Source organism: Panulirus ornatus, chromosome 10, assembly GCF_036320965.1.
Source record: "Panulirus ornatus isolate Po-2019 chromosome 10, ASM3632096v1, whole genome shotgun sequence".
Taxonomy (NCBI): domain Eukaryota; kingdom Metazoa; phylum Arthropoda; class Malacostraca; order Decapoda; family Palinuridae; genus Panulirus; species Panulirus ornatus.
This window is the reverse complement of record NC_092233.1, coordinates 50825854-50842636: the sequence shown is the minus strand read 5'-3', so window position 1 is coordinate 50842636 and position 16783 is coordinate 50825854. Positions and strand designations below refer to the sequence as shown.

Sequence of the window (16783 nt, the reverse complement as noted above, 5' to 3'; positions counted from 1 at the left end):
CCAACAACTAACTCACATCCTAGGCTCTCTTATCCCAATAGACTGTATACTCTAAAATCTACTGATACTTGATCACCCTAATACTCATTTGGCCTCCTTTTCAACCCTCTACTCCTTCCTCTTGACCTTCTGCTGCTTTCTCGTGTCTCTCCCAATCATTTACACTTCTTCCATGTAAGTAATGCCCATATACCTCTCTTTTATCTTTCACTGGCTACTTCACTTCCTCATCCCACCACTCATTACCATTTCTAATCTGCCTACCTCCTACCTTATGCATGCCACATGTATCTCTTAGCACTGTGTCTGTAATATCCTCCATTCCTAATCCAATCCCCTAACTTCACTTACTCTCATCTTTTGCCATTCTACACTCAATCTCCCATGGTATTTTTTCATGTGAGTCTTTTCTAAGCTCACTTACTCTCACCACTCTCTTCTCACCCATTGTTTTCTTTCCCAAAGCCTTTACATATCTTCCCCCTTGCCTCCATAAGGTAGTGATCAGACATCTCTCCCACTTTACTGAACACCCCTTGCCCCTAATTATACCATCAACTGCCACATTATTCACATTTGCATTTAAATCACCCTTTACTAATACATGTACTCTGTCTGTTTATATCTCTGATGCCCATTCCTTCCAGGTACTCCCATCATGCAGGTGGACAGGGCAAAGGAGCCTCCATCTATTCCTGTCCTTGCATGCATCCCGCACAGAAACCATTCCACGCATTCTTCCCGTATTTCTTTCCCTCCAGTACTCCTCCACTCAATTTACCATGTCACAGGTGGTTTTCTTCTCTTACCAACACTTAATCATACCAGCCTGGTCTTCCACCCTCTCAAAGACAAGCAAACACAGACACTCGGCTCCTTCACAATGAAACAAAAATCCTCCCAATACAGACCTACTTCAAAATGCTTGGCACCCAATTGTATGCAACAGCACTAGACCCCTCTCACCCAAACCCCTCTATAACTAAGCAACAGTCCTCAGACAGAAATAAAAAGCTTACCCCTACCTCGCATTTTAGTAATCTCTATTCACAGATCCCCCTACCCACAACAAATATAATAGTGACAAAACACATAAACACTGAAATAACCCAACAAGCACTAAACAACCACCCTCTGCTGTGATCAAATGAAAAAGTGTCAGCCTTGAAGCTCTCACTTCTCTATTCCAAAGGTCTATATAAAAACTTTAAACATACTGCTGAATAACCTTTTTACATACTGGTAAGCTATGTTGATTTTGATATTGGATCTAGACATTCGACATTCACTCCATGTCTCCATAACTTCACCTCCATTATGAGTGAGCTTTTCAGCAATTATAGGTGTCACATTCTGATTATGCCATCTCACTTTAACTGCATTGTCATGAAATGTTCTTACTGATGCAGCAAACAAGCCAATTCTGCCAATATCAGCTTCACATTAAGTAGCATCTAGGCATATCAAAACATCTAATTTTTCATCAAATCTAACTCTTTTTTTGTCTTTTTCTTTCCAGACGGACAAGACTCACTTGAACATTTTTCACTCATAGCTAAAAGTTGTTTGAGGAGGCTATAAGCAATGTTGCATGGTACAAATGTAGGCTCTGTCACCAATGAATAGTCATGTGCTTTAGACTGTCTAGCTTCAGGGATACCACTACTCTCTAGTGAGTGATTAGTCACAAGAGTAATCACTTGTTTCATAGAGTTTATGGATTTTTTGTTTCATTTTTCATGTCTACATTTTCTTGTTTCTTTTTTATAGACAATGTATATGTAGAAAAAAAAGTACACTGGGGAAAATACATATATATTAGGGATATATGTATTTATACAAAGCAAATGGTAAATGTTCATTATTGGGGCATATAATTGCCAATGCCAAATCAACTACTGATGAAAAGAGAAAGAAAAGAAATACCATATATATAATGTATGTATTTCACAGTAGGTATGAGCTATCAATCTACTGCACTTAGAAATTACTGAATATTCTGATCACTGAGGAGTTTTGTAATACTGTTTTGATATGTTTTGAGTACTCATGAATAAAACTTGAACTGGCATAAATAATAGTGATACTGTTTATGTTAATGAACATTTACTAAAACAAATTGAATAAAGTATAGCCTATTTCTATAAAACACTAGAAGGTGCACTCATGCAAGCAAGCATTTGCCACATAAATATTACTTACTCTCCTTCAGCCCCCTCAGGAAGGCTGGGGTGATGAGTGGAAGGGAAAAAAGGTCAGTTGTGTTAAGAATGAGATGAATAGTCAGAGAACAGCATTAACTTCATACTCCAATAAGGTTTGACTAGAAAGCAGATATTTCATTTGGTAGTTTATGGAAAATAATTCAAGCGGATGAGAAGTGAGAATTTATGTGGCCATCTGAAACACCTTAATCTCAAATTTCATAGGGTGGCAGTTGCCAGACAGAACTTTTCCTAGTTTTATGTTCAAGGCTGCAATTTGGGGTAAGTATCTGCTTATTACATTTTTGCCAAAACTATAAAGTATCACTGACACTGTAAAAGTTTTATCCTCACTAAACAATGACTTGCTTTTGATATTAAGTATTGCTTTTACCTATCAGAACATTTAATCTTTTTAAAATATGTAAATTTCAAAGAAGAAAAGTATCATTATCTTTCAAAGATTTCTAAAACCATAAAAAATCTATGGATTATAATGTCACTGAAACAATCAGAGAAGTCATATTTGTTTTGATACCTTAAACATCTGCCACATAACTCATCACATTTCTACTGATGAAATTACCACTATATTTTACTGATAAAGTGAAAGTAACAAGCAATACAAGTACAGTGGATATGTTATATTTTCCAGAATTTATGGCATGGTGGCATCTGCAGAACCTTTGCCAAACATTATGTTCAGTATATGATGTCCAGGAAACTTTAAAGCTAGATTATTGGCACTGGACTTGGATAACTGAATTACTGCCATCTGTACAGGTTACATAAGATTAGAAGGCAGAAATATTGATAGCATTTTCAAACATTGCGTGAGTTTTACTTTCGTTTTATGTTCAAGCAACATCTTCCATAATAACTTCTGTAAATAACTTTCATCAAATAAAATCTTGTTTCTATACAGAGGAGATAAAGCCAGAAAATGGAAGGAATGATGAAAGTCAGAGTTTAAAAGATGTGTATAGAATAAGCATTTTATACATGTATATGACCAGTGGCTGTTGGCACTGATCATCAAGTTCTGGGGGAACTACTACAGGTTCTACATTAGTGTAAGGGTTGAGCAATCTAACACAGTACTTTCTTCATTAGCAGGTTTTCTTATGTGAGCTAAGGAACTGACAGCACACATCACAACAATGGAGCCATCTGTGTCCAGTTAACCCTTCCCTGGCAGTCCCTTACCCCTCTTGTATTACTAAAATATGATATCTTTTTCATATCATGACATTCCTGGCAATAGGAACTTCATCATCCATAGGGCCCCAGAATTGCATCACAGACAAATACCAAAAAGAAACACAGAACAAATGGGCAGACATGCTGTCACAGTCAAACACTCTTCCATCACAAGGTCTCACCTCAGGCAGAACAGTTTTTATGACAAGATTCATTGGTCTCTTCCTGAATAAATCTCCCCAACACTGGAAGACAAACACAAAGAGAGGGAATGATAATCCATGAAAACAAATATATTCCTTTCGACCAACCATCTGTTCTCAGATCTTCCGACTGACTCATTTTCAGGGCTCTATCACACTAGTAGCTTTCTTATGGAAAAGCCAACCATGCTTTTTTTTTCTTAAGCTTTGGCTGTCACCCATTCCTTTACCAAGTCACCTCCAACACATGCTTCATAGAAACTTGTAAAAAATACTGAATCTTTGGGTCTTTATATACGGCTTTTTTCTGTTATATATATATATATATGAGCAAAAATCTGAAGAAGAGCTAGAAAAAATTCAAAATCCACACCAGTCTCTACAGCCAGATAATACCAATCAGTATGATCCTTCAGGACTTTGTGGTGGCATATGCAGAGAAAGGAATTTTAGAACTGTGTATCTGTTTCCTGTCTTCACTTTCCAATGACAAAGGAACAGAAATTTCATCCATGGATTCCTCAAAGGGTTCTTTTAAAGAACCCTAATTGGTGGCCTACTTTCTTTCATCAACAAGAACACTGTTATCATCAGTTGCAGAGATGGACACTCACACCATCAACTATATCTCATCAGTTTCTTAAAATTGAAAATGCATGATGTATCTAAGATTAAATTGGTGTTTACCTCTTTATCTCCCCATCCATTAAACCTCTCATATGCATATAAAAAAGTCATCATGAAGCCTCACATAACATCCAAGATCTTGGCATACTGAAATTGTCCCCTCACTTTGCATACCTCGGAAGCCCTCTTCTGGAGTTGATCAGTATTAGGGGTGCGTGTCCAGCCAATACCTGAATAAGACACAGTGCCTGCCTGGAACTCCTGAATAAACAATATGTTGCTCTAAGAGATAGCCAGTCAGATACCCTTAATCCTTCATGTGGGTATACTCTCAACATCTTTGCTCACATGAGAAAGTCTGCTAAGGAAGAAATTGGGCTTTAAAATTTGAAAAACCTTTTTTCAGTGTGCAAGGGAGTCCTCTGAACAAAAATTTGGCTCCAATTACTTCCTGTCTTCCCTTCTCCTTGCTTCTAGCCCTTACTCATTTATACTGCCCATGATGTCTAACATGGAATACTTTCTACATGTGACTGAAATGAAGTGCTGGGACTCCTTCAACCATGGTCAAGGCTTCCTAGAGGATTCTTGGAGGTGAGGGAGAGTGCTATGGTACTTGATACAGCAAATGGCATGAGCAAAATAGCCTAATTTGGTGACAGAAGGAAAGTCAGGGAGTCCCAGAAAAGGGCAATTTGGGCACAACTGGCTGCAGAATAGAATGTGCTCGCATAATCATTACTTACAGGATTTCCCTTCAGGAAGAAAGGTTTGTTCAAATTTCAGAACCCATTTATAAAAAAAATTTCATAAAAGACCTGCTTTTTTCACTGAAATTTGGTTATTATAAAAAATGCTGAGTTTAAGTTCTATTACTCACACATCCTAAATCAACATGCAAAACTACATTTCTGGTGTGTACTGCAAGGTACATGTTGTCTATTGAAATGACCATTTGTTGCTGCTGTATAACTTAATACAATACCCATATACTTAAAAACTAATTTTCTTCCATTGTAGCATCATCTTTCCGTTTCTATTTGAAATTTCCAATTCCTAAGGAATTTGCTAACATTCATCCAGCTCCTTTGAATAAACAAACCCTTGTCTATCTCTCTTGAGTTTCATAGTTCTACTTTTCTCATGGAGTCCTTTACAGTATAAGGAAAACTGTCTTTTAGTTGTCCCTACCTTTAGTCTAGACTTGTATAACTAAAAAATTTGCTTTCTAACTTATGATTCTCTCTACATTTACTACCTTTAACTTCTCATAATACAACAGACATAAAAAATCTGAGGAGGTGGTTTATTTGTGTAAGTTTAAATGAGCTGGAGTATACATCATAACTTTTAGCTAATTACCTCATAAGCCTTATGCATTTAATATACTTCCCCTAGCCAATCACCAACATAAGGATATAGGTTTTGAAGATAGCCTTGATTAAGGCATTTGGTTGACATAAAAAAATAATGAAGTACCTTCTTTACCAGAGGCAGAGCCCTATGAATCTCAAAGATCTTTTCTCAAAAAGGTCTGAAAAATACTTTCATCTTATGAGAAGGGCATATCCACCTTGATTACACCCTTTTTAACCACAATAATATCTATGAGACTGGCTTATGGTGACCTAACAACCACACATCTTATCCAGGCCGATGATGTTACTGGTCCAGAGAAGTAGGTAGTGCACTTCCTGGCCATTAACCCACAACACTCACTATATACTTGAGTCTGCACCTCATGCCTGTAACTATTAGGAGTCGAGAAAGCCTTTCCTTTTTGTGTGAAATTGACTGAGGAAAGAGAGAGAGTGGATGCTTTTAAGGATGTGGCTTTGGTAGAAAAATAGCTTTTCACATTTCAAAATCCATATTTTTCCGAATCCTTTGAACACTAGAAAGGAGATGGGACAAAATAAAAAATTTCACCCAAGAAGAAAGTTTGGCTTCCAATCCATATCATCCTCTTCTAAAGGTGCTGTAATCACTGCTGCACAAAGGATTTGAACTGATCTAAATAGAGGTAGCATCTAAATTCATTTACTGCAAACCATATACTTACTAATTTTGTCTCATAAGAGATTCCTTATAAAAGTCATGGTAGAAGCCACTTACTTCCCTTACATCATGGGTTCTAGCAGTTAGCCCTGGTTGAGAAAAAGATTCTCACCTTAATCAAAAATGAAATGTTCCTTGCAGAAAAAGTCTTAAAAGAACATTTGAGAACAACCAAAAGATTTCATTTGTAATCTTCAATGATTCTATTGAAATCTTTCAGTACCTTATCTGTACACAAGGGATGATCTTCCCAAGAAATTTTCTATGACTGTTTTAACCCCTCAATGCCTCCAGACAGATTAATGTGAGCTGAATGATGGATATTAATGCATCAAGTTTTATGCCACAATTTCAAGGCTGCAGACAAAGCCTGGATAATGGCTGAGGTGGTAGTGTATGATACTTTCTCCTTGCAGTCTTTCATCCTCTAGCTATGCAAATGAGAGCACATTTTCATGAGTTTTCTTGGAAGAAGACTGAGTGGCTTTTCACTATATTAGAGGACCAGGCAGAGGATGGCCCTGATTTATTTGATGATGATCTGTCTTTGGACTGTGTAGGGAATGATCATGTAGACTTTGACTCTTTCAGCATCAAAAGTTGATCAAGATGAAGGAGTAGACAGTTTTATAGGAAATATGGTGGCAATATTGTCAGCATGTACTGGTGATTTTACAGACTTATAGTTTTGCTATTATGAAAAAATTAACAATAAATCAAACTGATTATAGTAAGGGAAGTATATTTAAGAACTTTTTTTTATCTATAAACGAATAAAAACAGAATGACAATCATTCCATATTTATGTAAAGTAAAAAAAAAAATATTAGAATCAAACTGATTATAGTATGGGTAGTATATTTAAGAACTTTTTTTTTTATTAATAAAGGAATAAAAGCAGAATGACAATCAATCCATATTTATATAAAGATGAAAAAATAAGATTAAAACATAAACGAACCAATGTCCTCTTTTATCCCTGATAGCAGTAAGGTAGTAGCCCCTCCTTGAGTATAACAAGGAAAAGTTTATCTTTATGCTATTTATCCCTTATTCTGAAAGGATAAAAACATCAGTTAAGTTACAAACGCCTTAAATCTTGAAGGTATACAAATCAAAACTGTGTGGATGTCAGATACATAATTCTTCCCCAATCCCGGTGCTTTAAGGAATGTCAAACTGTGAAAGATCAGGGACCTTCAAATGTTCCCATCTAAGCTAATATGAACAAACTTAAAAAATTCCTTAGAAAAGTAGATCTTAATAGTCAACTCTAAGTAGGGATATGAACACATCAAATCTCAAACAAAAGCTCATGAAATGCACTATCATACAAGTATATGATATTACCATACGGTAAAAATGTGTGATGGACTTGCTGAAGGACTACAGCAGCATGCATTCATAACAGAACAAATAATCATGTCTAAAATCAAAGAGAGACTTCTAAAACAAAAACATTTATTAATGGGGCTGAAGACTCTGGAGAAACATGTAAAAAAAAAAATCCAGCAGAATGCCTCCTCATCCCTTGAGGAGCCACTTCCTGATCCCTCAACTCCAACTGATGTTCCTTCTCACAATGACATATCCTTCCCCTTCAAGTTTCTCTAGCCATATGTAGTTTTAGTATTTGTTGCTGCTTTTACCTTGTTTTGTAAGCAGAGATCAAGATTTTTTTTGGTAAATGCAAAATATTTTTTTCATGTGAAATCTGAATTTAATCTCCAGCTTAAATGCCAAGTTTGAACGTAACATGACCAGTAATTATCATAAATTGAAAGTTTATTTGTTTTTATATCTCAAATAAAGCCCAAAAATAAAATACAGTGTACTGTAATCTTTTAACTAAAACACAGCATTGTAGGTGGAAACTGAAAACCTATAGTTGTTTGTTATTGTTACTGTTTAACAGCTGATACAGTATTCTGCTGACGCTACTGTGCTGCTTAGTTACCCTGAACACATTATTTTTTCATTGTATTAATGATATTTCACATTTTGTGAATATGTGTGTTATTGCATTTATATGCTACTGATAAGCAGAGTCGGAAATGAAGGTGATGCCAAACAACCACAGATTGTTCACATGGGTGGCTGAGGTTGTGACACCTTAGCCTTTTGATGGTACAGTGTTACACAAACTTTGTTTCATGTGCAAAATTACTAAAAATATTCTATAAATTACCTTCAGGCTATGTGTATAAGGTGTATAGGAAACATAAATGGATTTTGTATTTAGACTTGGATCCCATCCAAAAGATATCTAATTATGTACATGCAAATATTCCAAAATCAAAAAATCTCAAAATCCGAAACACTTCGGGTCCAAGGCATTTCAGATAAGGGATACTCAACCTGTATTGACAACCCTCAGAACAAGCTCAGTTCATAAAGAAATGATCTCTTAAGTTCAATGAGGTCTATCACATGAAGAGACTGGAGGAGACTAGAGTTTTACATGAGGAGACTAGAGTATAAAAACTAAAGCAAGTTCTGTGAGAAAGACTCAAACAGATCTCACCTGGAGCAGCAAGACCTTCAACATAACCCCAATAAAAAAACTCCGGAAAAACACATTGACGTTGGTTCTGTACAAGATCACAGGATCGTGAAGTAAATACAGTGCACGGTATCTGTTGTAAGCAGGTGTGATCAGGTCAAGTAAGGTTTATATTGAATGCTTTTGATACTAAACAGTGGTATCAGATACACAAAATTCTGAATAAGCAGTTAGGTTAAGTTAAAAAATATATGGTCTTTCCATATACAGTGAAACTTCTGTTATCTGAAATGCCTGGAGAACCAGTTATTTTGGAAAATAAAAATTCTGGTAATTTGATTTATTTTAAGTACACTAGATGATCTTAAAATTGCTCATCCTTTGCTTCATGCATGGGTTATGTTTCATGAAAACCTTGCACAGAGAATTGCTTTTAGTAAATAAATAAATCATAAATATGATGTATGCAGCAGCTTTGTGGCTGGCACTGTCAGATTCTCCTTTTGCATGTTATTTGGCTACAATTTCTTCTTCATATAGAGTCTTGTGAATCTTAAGAGCTTTAGACCTGAGCTGAAGGTTACTAAGGCTGCTTTTCTTCTTCATGTCATGTTCTATGTATAATGAGGGCATTTTCTCAATCTTCTCCATAAGTGGATTTCTAACCCTTGTGGTTACCTTGGCAGACAGTGGAGTAAAGTGGACCACAGCACTTCAATTTTTCTCAGCATTCTTCTTTATGTTGCAGATTGTAGGTCACCCAGGCTTAAAGCATACCTAAGTGCTAATGCAACCTCACCAGCATCAGCTTGTCATAGGATTTGCAGCTTTGTTTCTAAGGTCAGAGAAGTTCTCCTTCAATAAACTGCTGGTTCTGAGGTAGAAAAAGATGTTGTTGGGTGTTTGGATGCCATATGAAAAACACAACTACAGAGGGTTGTAGGAAAATCACATTAGTAGGTAAACCCAAATCACACAAGAAACAGATCTGCACACAATGGTGGTAACTGTGAGACTGACCCTTTGGTGGAAACATGACATGTTCCACCTAGGACCTACACTTAATCTGCCAACCCTCACTGAAGTTATGGTGCACTTTCTACTGCCTTGGCACTTCTTCACCAGCATCAACAGGTTAAAAGATTTCTAGCTTTGTTTCTAAGGCCAGAGAGGTTCTCTTCCATTGAACTGCTTGTTATGGGGTGGGAGATGTTGTATGTTTGGATTCCATATTTACAGACACAAGTCCAGTGGGGTACAGGAAAGTCACATTAGCAGGAATACTCAAATCGCATGAGTAGCACAATTCACATACAATGGTGATAACTGTGAGACTGACCCACTGGCAGAATGGTGGTACACACTACTTGGGACCTATGTTTGTCCCACCCACCAACACTCACAGTTTTGGTCACTTTTCAGTGCACACACATCTTTCAATATTTTACCCATTTGTTAATATTTTACATAAAGGAAATACTAATAGATGTAAGCAAATAAGAACCACTAAATGCCTTGATCTTCTGCTGCTTGATGATGTTGAAATAGTCATGCTGATGGTGAAGTTCTTGGACTTGCTCTCAGTCAGCTTCTTGCATAACTCATTCTTTTGAAGCATAAGATGTTCCTCTTGCATTTTGAGATAGATGTTGACAGCTCCAAGGGGCTGTCATGCAATTACTGACAATTCTTGAAAGGGGCCACTGTCCACAACAGTAATGAAAGGTGCACAGAATACACAAATGTGCAAGACCAGCACACAACACTGCACCAGAAAGCACATGGGATATGGTAAACAATAACTGATGCCACAAAAAACTGGGTGATGATAATGCTAGTTACTGTGGTGTGGTGTGGTGTATATGCAGTTTCAAATATCTTTATATGCAGTTTCAAATATTTTTACTTTTCTAATTTCCCGAACTGTTTAGGACATCTGAAGGTTTCCAACCAAAACTGAAAAAACTTTGGTTTGAACATTTCAATGTCTAGGTTAATATTAACAGAGGTTCAATTATTTTCCTAACTTTTCCTTCCCAACTCTCATTTTTTGGGGGGAGAAAAGAAAAAATACTCTTGACAGTATCAGGCCCAAGGCAGAGTCTCTAGTGGTTTGTGACTGATAAGAGGTAGTGGCTACAAGGCACCATCTTGCCACCATGCTAGTGACATTTTGGGTCTGGGCAGGTTGCCACTGTAAAATCTCAATTGCAAAATTTCTCAAAAGAAACTCATAAGGCTCTGTCTTTGATAAGAACATTTTTCTGATATTTGAAAATACGTGTTGCTGCAGCTTCTGTTTTGCTCCTGCCTAACACAAGCAACCTCTGTCAACACTCTATGAATGGAATATCCTTGTTGAGTAGATATATTCTCAGTACTTTCTAGTCATATTTTCATTTGACTATGAAGCTAATGTAAAAACATTCAAAATGAGCTTGTACTGATAACTGGTAAAAATCACAATTTGATAAGAAGGGTTATATGTTACATATCCTCATTAACAGGCTTCAACAAGAGCTTATACTACCATAGATAAAAAAAAAAAAGTGACATAAGCATTTACTATGAATTTTGTTAACAAAAAGGATAGAGGTGAGATCCAAAATAAGACAGTACATTACATAACTTCCTGACCTAACCTACCCATCTCCCACCTTACGCATGCCACATGCATCTCTTGCACGTGCCATTACTGCTTTCCTATATATATATATATATATATATATATATATATATATATATATAATTTTTTTTTTTTTCAAACTATTCGCCATTTCCCGCATTAGCGAGGTAGCGTTAAGAACAGAGGACTGGGCCTTTTTCGGAATATCCTCACCTGGCCCCCTCTGTTCCTTCTTTTGGAAAATTAAAAAAAAAAAACGAGAGGGGAGGATTTCCAGCCCCACGCTCCCTCCCCTTTTAATCGCCTTCTACGACACGCAGGGAATACGTGGGAAGTATTCTTTCTCCCCTATCCCCAGGGATAATATATATATATATATATATATATATATATATATACCACATCGTTCCAATTCACTCTTTTCCTTGCACACTTTTCACCCTCCTGTATGTTCAGGCCCCGATCGCTCAAAATCTCTTTCACTCCATCCTTTAGCCTCCAATTTTGTCTCCCACTTCTCCTCGTTACCTCCACCTCTGACACATATATCCTCTTGGTCAATCTTTCCTCACTCATTGTCTCCATATGACCAAACCATTTCAAAACACCCTCTTCTGCTCTCTCAACCACACTCTTTTTATTACCACACATCTCTCTTACCCTTACATTACTTACTCGATCAAACCACCTCACACCACATATCGTCCTCACACAATTTCATTTCCAACACATCCACCCTCCTCCATACAATTACATCAATAGCCCATGCCTCACATATATATATATGTATATATGTAGTTTTTTTTTTTGGCTTTGTCGCTGTCTCCCGCGTTTGCGAGGTAGTGCAAGGAAACAGACGAAAGAAATGGCCCAACCCACCCCCATACACATGTATATACATACACATCCACACACGCAAATATACATACCTACACAGCTTTCCATGGTTTACCCCGGATGCTTCACATGCCCTGATTCAATCCACTGACAACACGTCAACCCCGGTATACCACATCGATCCAATTCACTCTATTCCATGCCCGCCTTTCACCCTCCTGCATGTTCAGGCCCCGATCACTCAAAATCTTTTTCACTCCATCTTTCCACCTCCAATTTGGTCTCCCACTTCTCATTCCCTCCACCTCCGACACATATATCCTCTTGGTCAATCTTTCCTCACTCATTCTCTCCATGTGCCCAAACCATTTCAAAACACCCTCTTCTGCTCTCTCAATCACACTCGTTTTATTTCCACACATCTCTCTTACCCTTACGTTACTTAATCGATCAAACCACGTCACACCACACATTGTCCTCAAACATCTCATTTCCAGCACATCCACCCTCCTGCGCACAACTCTATCCATATATATATATATATATATATATATATATATATATTTTTTCTTTTTTTCTTTTTGCTTTGTCGCTGTCTCCCGCGTTTGCGAGGTAGCGCAAGGAAACAGACAAAAGAAATGGCCCAACCCACCCCCATACACATGTATATACATACGTCCACACACGCAAATATACATACCTACACAGCTTTCCATGGTATACCCCAGACGCTTCACATGCCCTGATTCAATCCACTGACAGCACCTCAACCCCGGTATACAACATCGATCCAATTCACTCTATTCCTTGCCCTCCTATCACCCTCCTGCATGTTCAGGCCCCGATCACACAAAATCTTTTTCACTCCATCTTTCCACCTCCAATTTGGTCTCCCACTTCTCCTCGTTCCCTCCACCTCCGACACATATATCCTCTTGGTCAATCTTTCCTCACTCATTCTCTCCATGTGCCCAAACCATTTCAAAACACCCTCTTCTGCTCTCTCAACCACGCTCTTTTTATTTCTACACATCTCTCTTACCCTTACGTTACTTACTCGATCAAACCACCTCACACCACACATTGTCCTCAAACATCTCATTTCCAGCACATCCATCCTCCTGCACACAACTCTATCCATAGCCCACGCCTCGTAACCATACAACATTGTTGGAACCACTATTCCTTCAAACATACCCATTTTTGCTTTCCGAGATAATGTTCTCGACTTCCACATATATAAATATATATATATATATATATATATATTTTTTTTTTTTGCCGCTGTCTCCCGCATTTGCGAGGTAGCACAAGGAAACAGAAGAAAAAAATGGCCCAACCCACCCCCATACACATGTATATACACACACGTCCACACACGCAAATATACATACCTATACATCTCAATGTACACATATATATACACACACAGACACATACATATATACCCATGCACACAATTCACACTGTCTGCCTTTATTCATTCCCATCACCACATCGCCACACATGGAATACCATCCCCCTCCCCCCTCATGTGTGCGAGGTAGCGCTACGAAAAGATAACAAAAGCCCCATTCGTTCACACTCAGTCTCCAGCTGTCATGCAATAATGCCCGAACCACAGCTCCCTTTCCACATCCAGGCCCCACACAACTTTCCATGGTTTACCCCAGATGCTTCACATGCCCTGATTCAATCCACTGACAGCACGTCAACCCCGGTATACCACATCGATCCAATTCACTCTTTTCCTTGCCCGCCTTTCACCCTCCTGCATGTTCAGGCCCTGATCACTCAAAATCTTCTTCACTCCATCTTTCCACCTCCAATTTGGTCTCTCACTTCTCCTTGTTCCCTCCACCTCCGACACATATATCCTCTTGGTCAATCTTTCCTCACTCATTCTCTCCATGTGCCCAAACCATTTCAAAACACCCTCTTCTGCTCTCTCAACCACGCTCTTTTTATTTCCACACATCTCTCTTACCCTTACATTACTTACTCGATCAAACCACCTCACACCACACATTGTCCTCAAACATCTCATTTCCAACACATCCACCCTCCTGCACACAACTCTATCCATAGTCCACGCCTCGCAACCATACAACATTGTTGGAACCACTATTCCTTCAAACATACCCATTTTTGCTTTCCGAGATAATGTTCTCGACTTCCACACATTCCTCAAGGCTCCCAGGATTTTCGCCCCCTCCCCCACCCTATGACCTACTTCCGCTTCCATGGTTCCATCCACTGCCAGATCCACTCCCAGATATCTAAAACACTTTACTTCCTCCAGTTTTTCTCCATTCAAACTTACCTCCCAATTGACTTGACCCTCAACCCTACTGTACCTAATAACCTTGCTCTTATTCACATTTACTCTTAACTTTCTTCTTTCACACACTTTACCAAACTCAGTCACCAGCTTCTGCAGTTTCTCACATGAATCAGCCACCAGTGCTGTATAATCAGGGAACAACAACTGACTCACTTCCCAAGCTCTCACATCCACAACAGACTTCATACTTGCCCCTCTTTCCAAAACTCTTGCATTCACCTCCCTAACAACCCCATCCATAAACAAATTAAACAACCATGGAGACATCACACACCCCTGCCACAAACCTACATTCACTGAGAACCAATCACTTTCCTCTCTTCCGACACGTACGCATGCCTTACATCCTCGATAAAAACTTTTCACTGCTTCTAACAACTTGCCTCCCACACCATATATTCTTAATACCTTCCACAGAGCATCTCTATCAACTCTATCATATGCCTTCTCCAGATCCATAAATGCTACATACAAATCCATTTGCTTTTCTAAGTATTTCTCACATACATTCTTCAAAGCAAACACCTGATCCACACATCCTCTACCACTTCTGAAACCACACTGCTCTTCCCCAATCTGATGCTCTGTACATGCCTTCACCCTCTCAATCAATATCCACCCATATAATTTACCAGGAATACTCAACAAACTTATACCTCTGTAATTTGAGCACTCACTCTTATCCCCTTTGCCTTTGTACAATGGCACTCTGCATGCATTCCGCCAATCCTCAGGCACCTCACCATGAGTCATACATACATTAAATAACCTTACCAACCAGTCAACAATACAGTCATCCCCTTTTTTAATAAATTCCACTGCAATACCATCCAAACCTCCTACCTTGCCGGCTTTCATCTTCCGCAAAGCTTTTACTACCTCTTCTCTGTTTACCAAATCATTTTCCCTAACCCTCTCACTTTGCACACCACCTCGACCAAAACACCCTATATCTGCCACTCTATCATCAAACACATTCAACAAACCTTCAAAATACTCACTCCATCTCCTTCTCACATCACCACTACTTGTTATCACCTCCCCATTAGCGCCCTTCACTGAAGTTCCCATTTGCTCCCTTGTCTTACGCACTTTATTTACCTCCTTCCAGAACATCTTTTTATTCTCCCTAAAATTTAATGATACTCTCTCACCCCAACTCTCATTTGCCCTCTTTTTCACCTCTTGCACCTTTCTCTTGACCTCCTGTCTCTTTCTTTTATACATCTCCCACTCATTTGCATTTTTTCCCTGCAAAAATCGTCCAAATGCCTCTCTCTTCTCTTTCACTAATAATCTTACTTCTTCATCCCAACTCACTACCCTTTCTAATCAACCCACCTCCCATGCTTCTCATGCCACAAGCATCTTTTGCACAATCCATCACTGATTCCCTAAATACATCCCATTCCTCCCACACTCCCCTTACTTCCATTGTTCTCACCTTTTTCCATTCTGTACTCAGTCTCTCCTGGTACTTCCTCACACAAATCTCCTTCCCAGGTTCACTTACTCTCACCACCCTCTTCACCCCAACATTCACTCCTTGTATTTTTTAACTTTCTAAAAAATGGGAAACAGAAGGAGTCACGCGGGGAGTGCTCATCCTCCTCGTAGACTCAGATTGGGGTGTCTAAATGTGTGTGACTGTAACCAAGATGAGAAAAAAGGAAAGATATGTAGTATGTTTGAGGAAAGGAACCTGGATGTTTTGGCTCTGAGTAAAACGAAGCTTAAGGGTAAAGGGGAAAAGTGGTTTGGGAATGTCTTGGAATTAAAGTCAGGGGTTAGTGAGAGGACAAGGGCAAGGGAAGGAGTAGCACTACTCCTGAAACAGGAGTGGTGGAAGTATGTGATAGAATGTAAGAAAGTAAACTCTAGATTGATATGAGTAAAACTGAAAGTGAATGGAGAGAGATGGGTGATTATTGGTGCATATGCACCTGGGCATGAGAAGAAAGATCATGAGAGGCAAGGGTTTTGGGAGAAGCTGAGTGAGTATGTTAGTAGTTTTGATACACGAGACCGGGTTATAGTGATGGGTGATTTGAATGAAAGGTGAGTAATGTGGAAGTTGAGGGAATAATTGGTGTACATGGGGTGTTCAGTATTGTAAATGGAAATGGTAAAGACCTTGTAGATTTATGTACTGAAAAAGGACTGGTGATTGGGAATACCTGG

General features: G+C 38.5%; 1 protein-coding gene across 1 annotated transcript in view; it reads right to left on the bottom strand.

The window, feature by feature from the left end:
* Positions 1-1886: 1886 nt before the first annotated feature.
* Positions 1887-16783, bottom strand: part of LOC139750941 (calcium-dependent secretion activator-like) — a 553650-nt gene continuing 538753 nt past the window's right edge. Inside the window, exon 11 of the mRNA XM_071665864.1 lies at positions 1887-2226. Coding sequence (XP_071521965.1) covers positions 2199-2226 — 28 coding nt within the window. The 3' untranslated portion in view covers positions 1887-2198. The remainder of the gene's footprint in view (positions 2227-16783) is intronic.